At 39.4% G+C, this 13,729-nt stretch overlaps 1 protein-coding gene across 3 annotated transcripts in view; it reads right to left on the bottom strand.

Moving 5' to 3' along the window:
• Positions 1–4,610: 4,610 nt before the first annotated feature.
• Positions 4,611–13,729, bottom strand: part of LOC136866975 (TBC domain-containing protein kinase-like protein) — a 107,998-nt gene continuing 98,879 nt past the window's right edge. For all 3 annotated transcript variants that reach the window (XM_068226984.1, XM_068226983.1, XM_068226985.1), the window contains exon 15: positions 4,611–4,978. In XM_068226984.1, coding sequence (XP_068083085.1) covers positions 4,871–4,978 — 108 coding nt within the window. In that variant the 3' untranslated portion in view covers positions 4,611–4,870. The remainder of the gene's footprint in view (positions 4,979–13,729) is intronic.

Genomic DNA, 13,729 nt, shown 5'->3' with positions numbered 1-13,729 from the left:
GATATAAATATCTACGAGATCTGGGAAAACTGGAAAAAAAAGTATTTTTTGAATGTGTCGATCAAGCTGTGCCGAAAGTTTCCATCTCTTATAAGCGAAAAATGCCATGGATCACTAAAGAGATAACATCGGGTATTCGAAAGAGAAATTGTTTATACAGGAAATGGAAGGAAAACCCAATTGACAGTAGGTGGGAGAAGTGCAGACTGGTTAGGAACAAACTCAAATCATTAATCCATGATGCCTACAGTTCGTATATCCACAGCCTTAGTTCCAATAGTAAAGAGCTATGGGATTTCATCAGAAACAAAAGCGGCAACAGTGCTCCACCCGTTTTCAAGTACAACAGACTATCAGTTTCCTCTCTTCAAGAAATAGCAGACACATTTAACAGTAAATTTAAAAATAACTTCACCACTGCTGTCAAGGATGAAGATATGTTCACTACAAGGACAACCCCTCCGTTTTCACCCCTAACTAGCTCGTACTTCACTGCTAACAAGGTCACAACAAGTCTTCAGAGAATTAGACCTCATGCTGCGAACGGCCCAGATAACATGCCGGCCAGAATTCTCCATCGCTGTGCAGACGCATTAGCACCTTCTCTTTGTGCAATATTTAACATTTCAATGAACAGTGGGACTGTGCCAGAAGAATGGAAGAAAACAAATGTCGTTCCAGTATTCAAAGACGCTGACAGGGAAAATGTAGACAACTATCGCCCAGTCTCTATTACATCTGGTTTATGTAAATGCATGGAACGTTAAACATGTGCTGGATTTTCTGAATGAGAGAAACCTGTTAAATAACAACCAACATGGATTCCTCCCTGGGAAATCCTGTACTACACTTTTAACAACAGTAATTGATGAGTGGTAACATTCCCTGGACCAGTCTAATATATCCCAAATGGATTGCGTAACTCTCGACTGGAGTAAGGCCTTTGATCAGGTACCTCATCAACGACTGTTGTTAAAACTTAACAAGTATGGCATTCAAGGCAAACTGCTGGCATTGTTTCGATCATTCCTGGTAGGTCGGACGCCGAGCGTTGTGTTCAGTGGGGCCAGGTCAGAACAAACCTTAGTCACCTTGGGTATTATTCAAGGTAGTGTGATAGGACCACTTCTATACACGATATTTATGCTTGATCTGCCAGGTTGTGTATCGTCTTCTATGGCACAGTATGCTGATGACACCATCATTTATAGAGCCATTCGCAATGAGAACGACGTAAATAAGTTACAGTCAGATCTGGATAATGTGGCTCTGTGGTGCCAAATAAATAGAATGTCTATAAATGTACAGAAATATAAATATATACGCTTAACTAGAGCAAGATCACAGTTACAACACCAAATTTCACTGTGTGGTAAAAACCTGATGCCCTGTACCTCAATAAAATTGCTTGGCATTCACATTTGCAGCAATTTAAAATGGAACAAGCATGTAGAGGAAATAAGGTGCAAAGCATACAGAGTACTGGGATTCATCTGCAGATCTCTACTGGGAGCCAGGAAGAAAGCAGTTCAGACAGCCTATTTGTCATTTGTGCGGCCAATACTGTTGTACGGGCTTCCTTACTGGCACCCTACTACAGTGGAGAACATGACGAAACTAGAGAGAGTTCAACGCCGAGCAGAACGACTAATTACTCAACACGGTCATTTAAATACAGCCAGGTCACTGCCCCCCATAACAACCCTATGTAAACAAATAGGTATTGCTTTCCTGAGAAAATCCCTCGCATGTAACATTCATACAAACCCTTTCAACTGCTTACAGCTGAACTATCGTTCTGCTCAAAGAGTTCGAGGTGTGTCCCTTTTCCCTCCATTTGCAAGAACAGTATCATACCAAAGTGGCTTCTTTAATTGTTCTGCTCGACTGTGGAATGAACTCCCACCATAGATAAAAGAACTACCTCCAGAGAAATTTTGTAAAGAGGTAAAAAGGATGTATATATAATGAAACCTTATGTACATAATATAATTTTTCTACTGTGTGAATTTTCAGTATGAGTGAGAGGACGGATGAAAGTTTATGGGATCCTGAGTGAGTGTGACTGTACGTGGGTATGAGTGAGTCAGCCTAGCTAAAGTATATGTGGGGATTCTAGAGAGATGAGAGAGAGACTCTGTGTGTGTGTGTGTGTGGGGGGGGGGGGAATTACTTTAATGTTGAACAGGTCTTATGAGTAATATGTAAATATGCCTTGTAAATACAGTAACTGTATATAAACACACTATGTAGAATGTAATTGTATATTTGAATATTGTAATTTTAAGTGGTGATGGAGGCACTTTCGTGTATGTGGGGCTATGCCCTTTCTCCATTCACCATCCATAAATTGTACCTACAATTAGTGGAAAATAAATAATAATAATAATAATAATAATAATAATAATAATAATAATAATAATAATAATAATAATAATAATAATAATAATAATAATAATAATATTCTTGTAAATTCATAATAAGATCAGTCAATTTATTGGGAATATCTTTTGAATTAAGTATCTTCCTCAAATGGAGGTGCCACACATTGTCAAATGATTTTCTGATGTCTAAAAAACTCATGAGTATGGAATATGAAATGTCATTCACAGACAGTACAAAAAGGAATTAATAAGCAAACAGTATGTACACGATACTATTGACTGTATAAATGGTTTCTTAAAATTAACAATGATTCGCGGATTGCAGCTATCACTATGTTTGTCAACAGATGTTTATCTGAACCTAATGAAGTCCAACATATACTAAGACTGTCAAAGCAGCACTTTTACTCTCTGATTCGTACGCTTCAATATGGGAGGCGCCGACATAGTTCTTGACCTTGCAAGCAGCCTGCAAGTGTTCGACCTGGAAAGCATCAGTCGCCAGTCTAAATCTCAGCTGTTAACATGGTAAGACACTTATCATCGCTACTCCGTATTTTCATATGTAAAAGTTCTGATTTCATCTTAATGGTCGTGTGAACAGTCATAACTCTCGCTATTGGTAGGCAGAAAATCCTAATGAATTTTATGAAGTCCCTCATTATGATAGGAAACTTTGTGTTTGGTGTGCTGTTAGCGCAAGATGAATAAAGGGGCCTATATTTATCGAGATCACAGTAAATGCAGAGAGATACCCAGATGATATTTTGACACCATTCTTCCATCAGTTAGCCCCCTGTGGGTGGGGGCGGTAGAATAACACCCACAGTACCGCCCTGCCTGTCGTAAGGGGTGACTAAAAGGTGCACCAAGGGCTCTTAACTTTGGAGTGCGAGTTGGCGACCATGGGGCCCTTAGCCGAGTCCTGGTATTGCTTCCACTTACTTGTGCCAGACTCCTCTTTAAACAATAATCACCACCACCAACTCCTCATTTTCATCTATCCTATCCAACCTCCCTTGGTCAACTCTTGTTCTTTTCCAACCCCAACGGTATTAGACCATTCAAGGCCTAGGGAATCTTTCATTTTCATGCCCTTCGTGGCTCTTGTCTTTCTTTGACAAATACCTTCATTTTTCAACGTGTCAGTTCCCTTCCATTTTTTCTCTCTGATTAGTGTTATATAGAGGATGGTTGCCTAGTTGTACTTCCTGTTAAAACAATAATCACCACCGTTACTACCTTCCATCAGCTAACGGAAGAAAAATTGTGTGGGTAGTTACAACAAGATTCAGCCCCTACTTATAAAGCTTATAAATCTCAGAAGTGTTTGCAGACAGAGTGATCAGTGCAGGTCTATTTCCCCCCCCACCCCCATTCTCGAGATCTTACAATGTGTGATTTTTACTTGTGGGGTAAACTGAAAGAAAAAAATGTATCGAACAAATCCTCACACATTGGAGGATCATCACCATTATTTCATCTTATCTAGCTCCTGCTGGGTCGGGGTATTTGTGGCACTTCTCCATCTTCCTCTTTCCTTCCACCATTCCTCTTCCAGGATCATGGCTCAGTCTAAATTTCGTCTTCTTATGCCGCTCCTCACTGATTCAATCCACCTTGTTCTGGATCTTCCTCTTGCTCTCTTGCTCTCGCACTTTGCCTTCAGCATTGTCTTGGAATTCTATTCTCCTCCATCCTCTTTACACGTCCCAACCACCTTAGTTTATTCTTTTCAACTCTCTCATGTAGCGTTCCTATCCCAGCTTCCTTCCTAACATCTTCATCGCCCACTCTGTCTTTCCTTATCTTTCCTATCATACTTCTTAGGAATTTTATCTCACTGGCTTGAATTCTGCTCTCTTGCCTGCTAGTCACAAAGTTGACATTGGACGAACTGAAAGAAAACATTACGAATGAAATCAGAAACATTACAGTGGCGGAACTCACTTGTGTCAGCCAGAATGTGGGTACCAGATACAATGTCTGTATAACCCAGGAAGAATGACACATCCAGCATCATCATAAGGTAAGATTTCATATAAGATTGTATGCCCGCTTAAAGAAGTGCAGCTGCACCACATAAGTTCAGCTGAGTAGTGCAGAGTACAAACACCATCCTGTACAGGACTTGGTATTCACAAAATAGGAAGCACCCTTCCCTACACACAAATAATGATAAACACAATGAAAATGAAATACAACATTATATTATGCTATATATTTATAAATAACATTTTAATAAATATTCTGTATAAACAAAGAAAATATAGCTTTGGTAAAGAAACAGAAATGGAATTGTGACTTTCTTGATGATATATATATGTTTATCACTCTTAGAGTAGTCATTTTGTTCATCAGAGCATTTGTTCTTGTAGGACGCAGAGTCAATCGTCATGGTTCTAGTACGGATGCCAAACACCACCACTCACTATCGACTACACTGAGTCGATGCTGGTGCTGGAGGTGCTTGGAGATCGGTGTTGTCACATGGTGCGGGGCACTACTAGAACGCCAGCAGAACGTAAAGCCTGAATGCCTCGGTGCAGCACGCAGACACGAGGGAAACCGCAACGAACCAGCAGCTCTGCAAACTAATTTCATTTAATTAATTACACTTTGTAGTAAAAGTTGAAAAGAAGATGAACATATTTAAACAGTACTGTTTCTAATACTCATTATCTTTGCATTTATAATCAATTTATGGTTGGCTACTATGAGCAATTAACTCCTGTATTATTTGCGTTTCTAAAGTATAGTACAATCTCAATGATTCAAATCGGGTATGTAAAGACTACCTTGGATTATTGAATATTCAAATCACAGTAAACCCTTGATTTAACAGACTATTTGCACAACTGAAAATCCATTAAATCTTTAGTCTTAGAAACTGTATTGATAATAAAAGAATTTAACGATAACAATTACACTAGGAGGGATGATGATGATGTTTGATGTTTAAAGAGGCCTAACAGCTAGATCATCGGCCCCTAATGGTACGAGGTGAACGAAATGAAAAATAAAACTTCAAAATGTATCCACTGACCAGTCTAAAATGAATGACAATAAAAAATGATCGTGAAACAAAAACAATCAGCCGATTCTACTCACAGTGCCGTAAGTACTCGGATGATACTTATCTAAAGGGGTCTAAAATGCAGGTCACCGACCCCTCATAGTGGTACTAATCACTGGTAAAGCAGAACCATGGTGTTCCTCCTATAGTGGTACTAATAGGCTCATGGTGTTTCTTGCATGGTGATACTAATCACAGAAAATGTAGACCTATGGTATGTCAACACAATGGCATCACTCACAGGTAACACAAACCTATGTTGTTTTGCACATAAGGGTACTACTCACAAGCAACGCTGACCCATGGTGTTCCTCGCATAGTGGGACTAATCACGGGCACTGGTATTCCCGTGGAGTTCCTCACTTAGTGGAACTAATCACAGGCCACGTATACTCATGGTGTTGCTCACATATTGCTACTAATCATAGGCAATGTAGACCTACAGTGTGCACACATTATGGTAATGCCCACAAACAACACAAACTCATGGTGTACCTCACATAATGTTATTACTCTCAGGCTACACAGACCATGGTTTTCATCACAGTGGTAATTATCACAGGTGCCAGTCAAACCCATGATTTTTCTCACAAAGTGGTGCCAACTACAGGCAATGTAGACCCCAGGTGTTTCTTATAAAGTGGTACTACTCATAGGTAACTCAGACCCATTCTGAACACAGGGGAACTGACTGGTGGAATACACAAGATGACACTTATCACAAAAAATGCCCAGACCCATAGTATTTCTCACATAATGGTACTGTTCCTATGTAATATACTGTAGACTCATGGTTTTCCTTGTAAGGTGGTCTGCATCCCCCACGTGGTGGTGGTGGCGGTGGCGGTGGCGGTTGCAGCGGTGGTGGTGGTGGTGGTGGTGGGGTGGCGGCGGTGGTGGTGGTGGGGCAGCGGTGTCGTATGTATGCCATCCTACTCATAACCTAATGCTTGTAAAACCTTCAATTATTATCTCTGATATATTTTAATTATTTATTAAATGTTAAGTATGACTATATGCTGTAAAAAGGTATTGTACATTTGTATAATCTCAAATATGTCACGTGAATACTGTATGTCTAACCTCCAAATCTCTGTAATCGAAAACTGTAGAAAAAATTGTAATATTCGTATATTGGGTATAATCCACTATCATTCTGATACATATGGAGGTTTCTGGAGACCTACTGTAATGATTTATTATTCAGATAAATGTAGAAACATTGGGAATTTTGTAGATTTTGTCACTGTGTTTTGTGTATATGTAAATGAATATTCGAGTTTGATCTACTCCAATTGAGAGGCCGGTCGATCGAATGTTCCTTGTGTGTTCGGATGTGTTCCAATTAGAGTTTGCAAAAACATTTCCTGAAGTCTATATTTCTAGACTGTTAGTCGAACAGTATATATATCGAGCTGAGAGGCCGAGAGGCCAGGGGGTAGAGTGTGGGTTAGAGTGAGTGTTACAGTGAGCTGAGGATTTGGTTGATATCTGTACTTGTCAGAATCAACAGTAAATTGCTTCAGTGTGTTTCCCTTAATAGTGTTGTGTTGTGTATAACTGTGTGTTGTTAAGGAAGAGACGTAGCAGCAATAGAATTCAGCTTGAAGAAACATCAAGTTTCAGTTGCTTTCCACTTGTATACTGTGTCTAGATAATTATTGATCAACATTTCTGAAAACATTCATAATAAGTAGTAACATCTGGATTTTTTTTACAAGTTGCTTTATAATAATAATCATGTTATTTGCTTTACGTCCCACTAACTACTCTTTTACAGTTTTCGGAGATGCCAAGGCGCTGGAATTTAGTCCCGCAGGAGTTCTTTTACGTGCCAGTAAATCTACCGACATGAGGCTGTCGTATTTGAGCACCTTCAAATACCACTGGACTGAGCCAGGATCAAACCTGCCAAGTTGGGGTCAGAAGGCCAGCGCCTTACCCGTCTGAGCCACTCAGCCCGCCACAAGTTGCTTTACAAGAAACAAGTAACTATTCTCATTTTGGTTCCGTATTGAAGATGACGTATATCACAAATATTATTATAATATTTGTGATATAAGTTGCTTTATGCCGCACAGACAGGTCTTATGGTAACAATAGTATAGTAAAGGGCTAAGAGTGGGAAGGAAGTGGCCGTGGCCGTGGCCTAATTAAGGTACAGCCTCAGCAGTCACCTGGTGTGAAAATGGTAAACCATGGAAAACCATCTTCAGGGCTGCTGACAGTGGGGTTCAAACCCACTATCTCCTAAATGCAAGCTCACAGTTGCACGGCCAACTCGCTCCGTACATCTGGATCTGATAAGGTACATATTAATGAGAGAAAGTCATCCATGTGTTCTCTAACCACCAATAGTTTCAGACCAACTGAAACTGCTTCTACATAAACACTATCTTCCTTTGTCACAGTCAGCTTTCTGATTGCACTGTACATTTTCAGCAATCTCCTTCTATCTTAGAATATGGTAAGCCTGAGTCACCTTGAGCAATGTCTAGCCATAATAATAATTTCGTGTGGCTATTTCTAGCCGAGTGCAGCCCTTGTAAGGCAGACCCTCCGATGAGGGTGGGCGGCATCTACCATGTGTAGGTAACTGCGTGTTATTGTGGTGGAGGATAGTGTTATGTGTGGTGTGTGAGTTGCAGGGATGTTGGGGACAGCACAAACACCCAGCCCCCGGGCCACTGGAATTAACCAATGAAGGTTAAAATCCCCGACCCGGCTGGGAATCGAACCCGGGACCCTCTGAACTGAAGGCCAGTACGCTGACCATTCAGCCAACGAGTCAGACATGTCTAGCCATTATTTGATGTCATTCTCACTGCTTCACAAGTGGTTACAAGGCCTCTAAAATCATATTATGGTTCATTTCCAAACAACAATTATTTTTAAAAATTAATCTGATTATCTGTGTTTGCTTGTTGAATTACATCCATTAAATCTAGAGCCCATTGAATCAAGAGTTTACTGTATATGCAAAACGAGGCAACATTTAAAAATTTCACACAGTACTGTTTGCTACTTGCTTTATGTCGCATCGACACAGATAGGTCTTATGGCGACGATGGGACGGGATAGGCCTAGGAATGGAAAGGAAGCGGCCATGGCCTGAATTAAGGTACAGCCACAGAATTTGCCTGGTGTGAAAATGGGCAACCACGGAAAATCATTTTCAGGGCTGCCAACAATGGGATTCGAACCCACTATCTCCCGGATGCGAGCTCACAGTACTGTAAATGCAAATAATACCTAAGAGATATTTTTAAAGACTAACTCACACACAAGGACAAAAACTTACAATCAAACAGGACTTGACTGAAATCCCCAGAAGGAGTTAGGATGAATGAAGCAATATAAAGAAATTCTCAAGTGTATTTTGAAAGATTCAACACATATTTTAAATCACCATTTGTACAACAATGTATGAAATTTCCCATTGTTATGTTTCTTTCTTTCCATTACAATTAATTATAATATCCTTATTTAATGTCTTATAGTCCTGGACTTCAATGGACATCGTATTTGTAAGGCAGGCACTGATTTTGGATTACTTCTCTGACTTCACTTCGTTATTGATGATAAAGGACTTGTGGTTAACAAAATGTTAGCCTCTTGTTGCAAGTACCCCCAACTAAACTACGGTTCCAGTGTATGGGAACCTCTTCAGGATTACTTGATTCAAGAACTGGAAAAAATTCAAATGAAAAGCAGCTCGAATTGTTCTGGGTGATTTCTGACAAAAGAGTAGTGTTATATTTTGTTGCAAAGTTTGGGCTGGGAAGACTTGGGAGAAAGGAGACAAGTTGTTCGACTAAGTGGTATGTTCCAAGCTATCAGTGGAGAAGTGGCGTGGAATGACATTAGTAGACAAATAAGTTTGAGTGGTGCCTTTAAAAGTAGGAAAGATCACAATATGAAGGTAAAGTGGGAATTCATTCAAGAGGACAAATTGGGGCAAATATTTGTTTACAGGAAGGGGAGTTAGGGATTGGAATAACTTACCAAGGGAGATGTTCAATAAATTTCTATTTGTTTGCAATAATTTAAGAAAAGCCTAGAAAAATAACAGACAGGGAATCTGGCACCTGGGTGACTGCCGAAAATGCATATCAGTATTGATTGATTGATTGATTGATTGATTGATTGCTAGTTGCTTTACGTCGCACCGACTCAGATAGGTCTTATGGCGACGATGGGAGAGGTTAGGACTAGGAGTGGGAAGGAATCGGCCGTGGCCTTAATTAAGGTACAGCCCCAGCATTTGCCTGGTGTGAAAATGGGAAACCACGGAAAACCATTTTCAGGGCTGCCGATAGTGGGGTTCGAACCTACTATCTCCCGAATACTGGATACTGGCCGCAATTAAGCGACTGCAGCTATCGAGCTCGGTGATTGATTGATTGATTGATTGCATAACTAAACCCAGAATCACATCAGGAATGGATTGCCATTTCTTAGCAGTCGGTCCCCTATATTACTTCTCTCTTTTTTATGATTATGGGAAACATCAGATTATTGAAATTCTACTGTAATGGTTTCTTCTGAAAGAAATCAATTAAGCAAAAGGATTTCAAAAAAACAGGAGAAAATTTACATGAAGTAAAAACTCTACTGTGCGGAAAGCAAATTAAACAGTGATGGATGATATGGTCTGAATAAACAGTATTACAAAATATCTGTTTAGTTCTCTCCTAAAAAGTATTGGAACATTGTGTTGTGGTGAGTGAGAAGGGGTTGGTAGCCCTGCATCTTCACAAGAGTCTCTTGGGAGTTGGACAAATTTATCTCTGTCAAGCATCATTAATTATTCTCACCTCTATAGTGTAACAGTTAGTGCTGTTAACAGCTACCCTTGATTCCTGGTCCTGTTAATGATTTAAGAGTGGCAGAGGAGCTGGTATGTGGTTAGAAACGCACACACAACTCACCTCATCAACAAAGTTTTTCTGTCAATGTTTGGACCAGCATTGTTGTTGACTGCTAGGGCCTCACATTCTTCCATACAGGCTCAACGGACAAACTTACCATGCTTTCTTAGAGAATACTCTACCTGTTCTATAATATTCCATACATAGAGCTATACACTAAAAAACAAATATTGCCAACCTATTCTCTTTTTTTTAAACTCTTATACGCTCAGTGAGCCGATCTATCGGCTCGGGTGGTATTGCTTAAAACACTCAGCGTGCCGATCTATCGGCTTTGTATTCGGATGGCTGTATAAGTACCTTAATGGACCCCCAGATGTCAGGAAAAGACATCAATAGTAGCTTTTGGATTTAGTTTATACTTTTCTCGAGAGATAGAGATACTAAGCTCACCTGTTTGGAACAAATGAAGTTATCAAACCGCGTATGTTCACCGCATGGCGAGTTGAAGTGTGCTGCTTGCGAGTACAGTCTCATTTAAGCTTCAAAATACGTGTTTTCCTTCGTTTTATTGTTTCCGTTTTAATAATAGATTATTGTTAATTATATTTTGTTTATATTCTACATTTATTGGTGTTCTCAAGTGAATTTTAGTTTAACATTTCGTGTTATTAGATTTTCGTGCCACGAGTAGGCCTAAATTTTTTACATGGCTGGGCCAAGTTCTAGGCTAAATAATTCCGATGTTTTGGATTATTTAGGTGCTTTAGACGATGACGGTGATGTTATAGCCAACATTGATTCGTATTTCAGTCTGACTCATTGGCTGAATGATCAGCGTTGAGGTCTTTGGGTCAGAGGGCCCGGGTTTGATTCGCGGCCAGGTCGGGAATTTTAATCGCCATTGATTAATTCTTCTGACCCGGGGCCTGTGTGTTTGTGTTTGTCCCAACACTTTCTTCTTCATATTCAGACAACACACTACACTACAAACTACCACGGTAACAGGCGATAGTGATTACCTCCCCCAATATAGGGTTGGCGTTAGCAAGGGCAACCTGCCATAAAACACGAGCCAAATCCACATGTGTGACACAGTTCGCACCCACGACCCCACAGGTGTGGAAAAAGGTGTAGATAAAGAAGAAGTGATTCGGATTTTACAGGTACTGATGATAGGAGAATGTTTTCCAAAACACAAATGCTGACTCCGGAAGGTACGTGTACAGTTCTATACGTCAGGTGCTATAACTCATGACTAAATAAGAATACAAAACAAACAAAATTATATCATGTTATACAGAATTAAATGCTCTTATTTTCAGAATGACTGAACAACAATATCACTAAAGAACATATTACATTTTTAGTATTTAAAAACCGATTTTTATTTTTTGTAATATATTTTCAAATTTCAAAATTTATTTTGTAGTAAAATATGCCATGAACAATTTTGAGATTTTTTTTCTAAAACGATATTAAATAGTGTACTACTATGATTTTTTTCAATTTTGTAACGGGGGATTTCTTTATACGGCAATTTTTTACATTTTAACATGCATAATCATGAAAAATGGCCTGAGTGTTTTGGGCTTGACTGGTGAAAATAGCCTGAGAGGAAAAGGGTTAACGGATCAAGACTGCGAAAGGATTTCAAAATTAATGTATCAATAATGAAGGTCCCTTACCCAAGTAAGTGATCAATCAAGATATTCAATAATTAGTTGGTTTTCAACCTCAATGAGGAGTTAAAGAAATAAACACTCGCTCACCCTCACTCAGTTTAATGTTATATATTTCTGTCTTTTTGTATCTTAGAAGTGAAGCTTCCACGGTGTGAAGGATGCCTATCATTCATAGTTTAAGAGATACAGACCACAGCATAAACACACTGGCCGCAACCCCATTACATAACAGCGCAGGCAAGTCCCCACTACCTGGCTGTGACGCATACTTTCCAGAAGTCTCGCGAGACAGCCAGGGCTTACGTCAGCCAGAAAGGCTAGGATATAAAAGGCCAAGATCAAGGCCACTCTAGTAGTGTAATTTCTGCTTGGGAGACTGATTACCTCGGATCGAGTAGGGGTATTTCAGTCGCCTTGACAAAGAATACTGCAATGTATTCGAAACGTCGGCAAACAGTACGTGATGTGCGTACATGTACAACACGCTTCAACCCGGAAATTAAATTAAATATTTCTGCCTTTATTTTGATATATGCATTACTGTAACCACACTCTTCGGTGTTTGCCTGTGTAGATAATTGAGCTCCCTTCTTGAAATTTGCTATAATATGTCGGACTAAACTGAAACCACACTGTAGTAATAATACACCCAAACAAATACACGTACATATGACATAAGTCAATAAGAATACACAAAGGCAAAGTGTGCAAACCGTACCAAAGTCGCAACAAGACAAGGTTAGGTTAGGTTGATAACGAAATTTTTTTCCATTTCAGCTGAACTGATCTTTATGGTGGAGGTAACATTGCTTTCCTTTTCAGAGGAGTTCTTGCAGATTTTTCTTACTTCCTATACATCCTAATTGAATTCTATACATACAAATTGGATGAAATAAGACCATACTAATAAAATGTCGCGTTAGTCATTTAACACCAACTACGTTATAAATGGATTATTCGAACATGCCACAATTCTGCTTCCCTGGTATTAGCCAGATTTACAATGGATACAGAGAAAAATTCATGACTACATAATGCCAACCTGCAAGATCAACAGTACGGTAACTGTAAGACGTCATATTGGCAAGTAGGGTCCCTAACCTGTATGGTTAGTGACACTGAATCAAACCCAACAGTTAGAAAATAACTATAAATAACTACCTTCAGTATTAACAGGGGAGAAAGAGTAAGGTAGTACCCTAGTGTATGCATTTACATGGCAGGTACTATACGAAGATATTCCTTTACAAGTGTAACAAAACATGTACTTCATGCAGGATGGAGCTCCTCCTCATTTCAGTGTTAATATCAATCATCTTTTATAAATAACAGATTCCTTGATAGATGGATAGGAAGAAGTGAACCAATTCCCTGGCCTCCATGCTCTCCAGACCTAAACTCACTAGATTTTTATTTGTGGGAGCATTTGAAAGCTCTTGTATATTGAACCCCCACTGTACCAGATGCAGAGAGTCTTTGTACCCAGGGATACATCAGCGCATCTGGGATTTTACATTTTATGTAAGAAAGTCTCTCATGTGATATGCTGGTACATTCTGTCCCTGTATGTCTGCCATGATTAATGTACTATGTAGAGTTGTAGAAAACAGGTTCTAACATGGAAACACAGCATTTCTGGATGTTTGTCCATAACATACTTTCTTCTTCTACGTGTTAAGAATGTGTGCTGAGAGTTTGCTGTACTTTACTGCA

The sequence above is a fragment of the Anabrus simplex genome, chromosome 3 (genome assembly GCF_040414725.1).
Source record: "Anabrus simplex isolate iqAnaSimp1 chromosome 3, ASM4041472v1, whole genome shotgun sequence".
NCBI lineage: Eukaryota > Metazoa > Arthropoda > Insecta > Orthoptera > Tettigoniidae > Anabrus > Anabrus simplex.
This window is presented reverse-complemented; position numbering and strand designations above follow the sequence as displayed.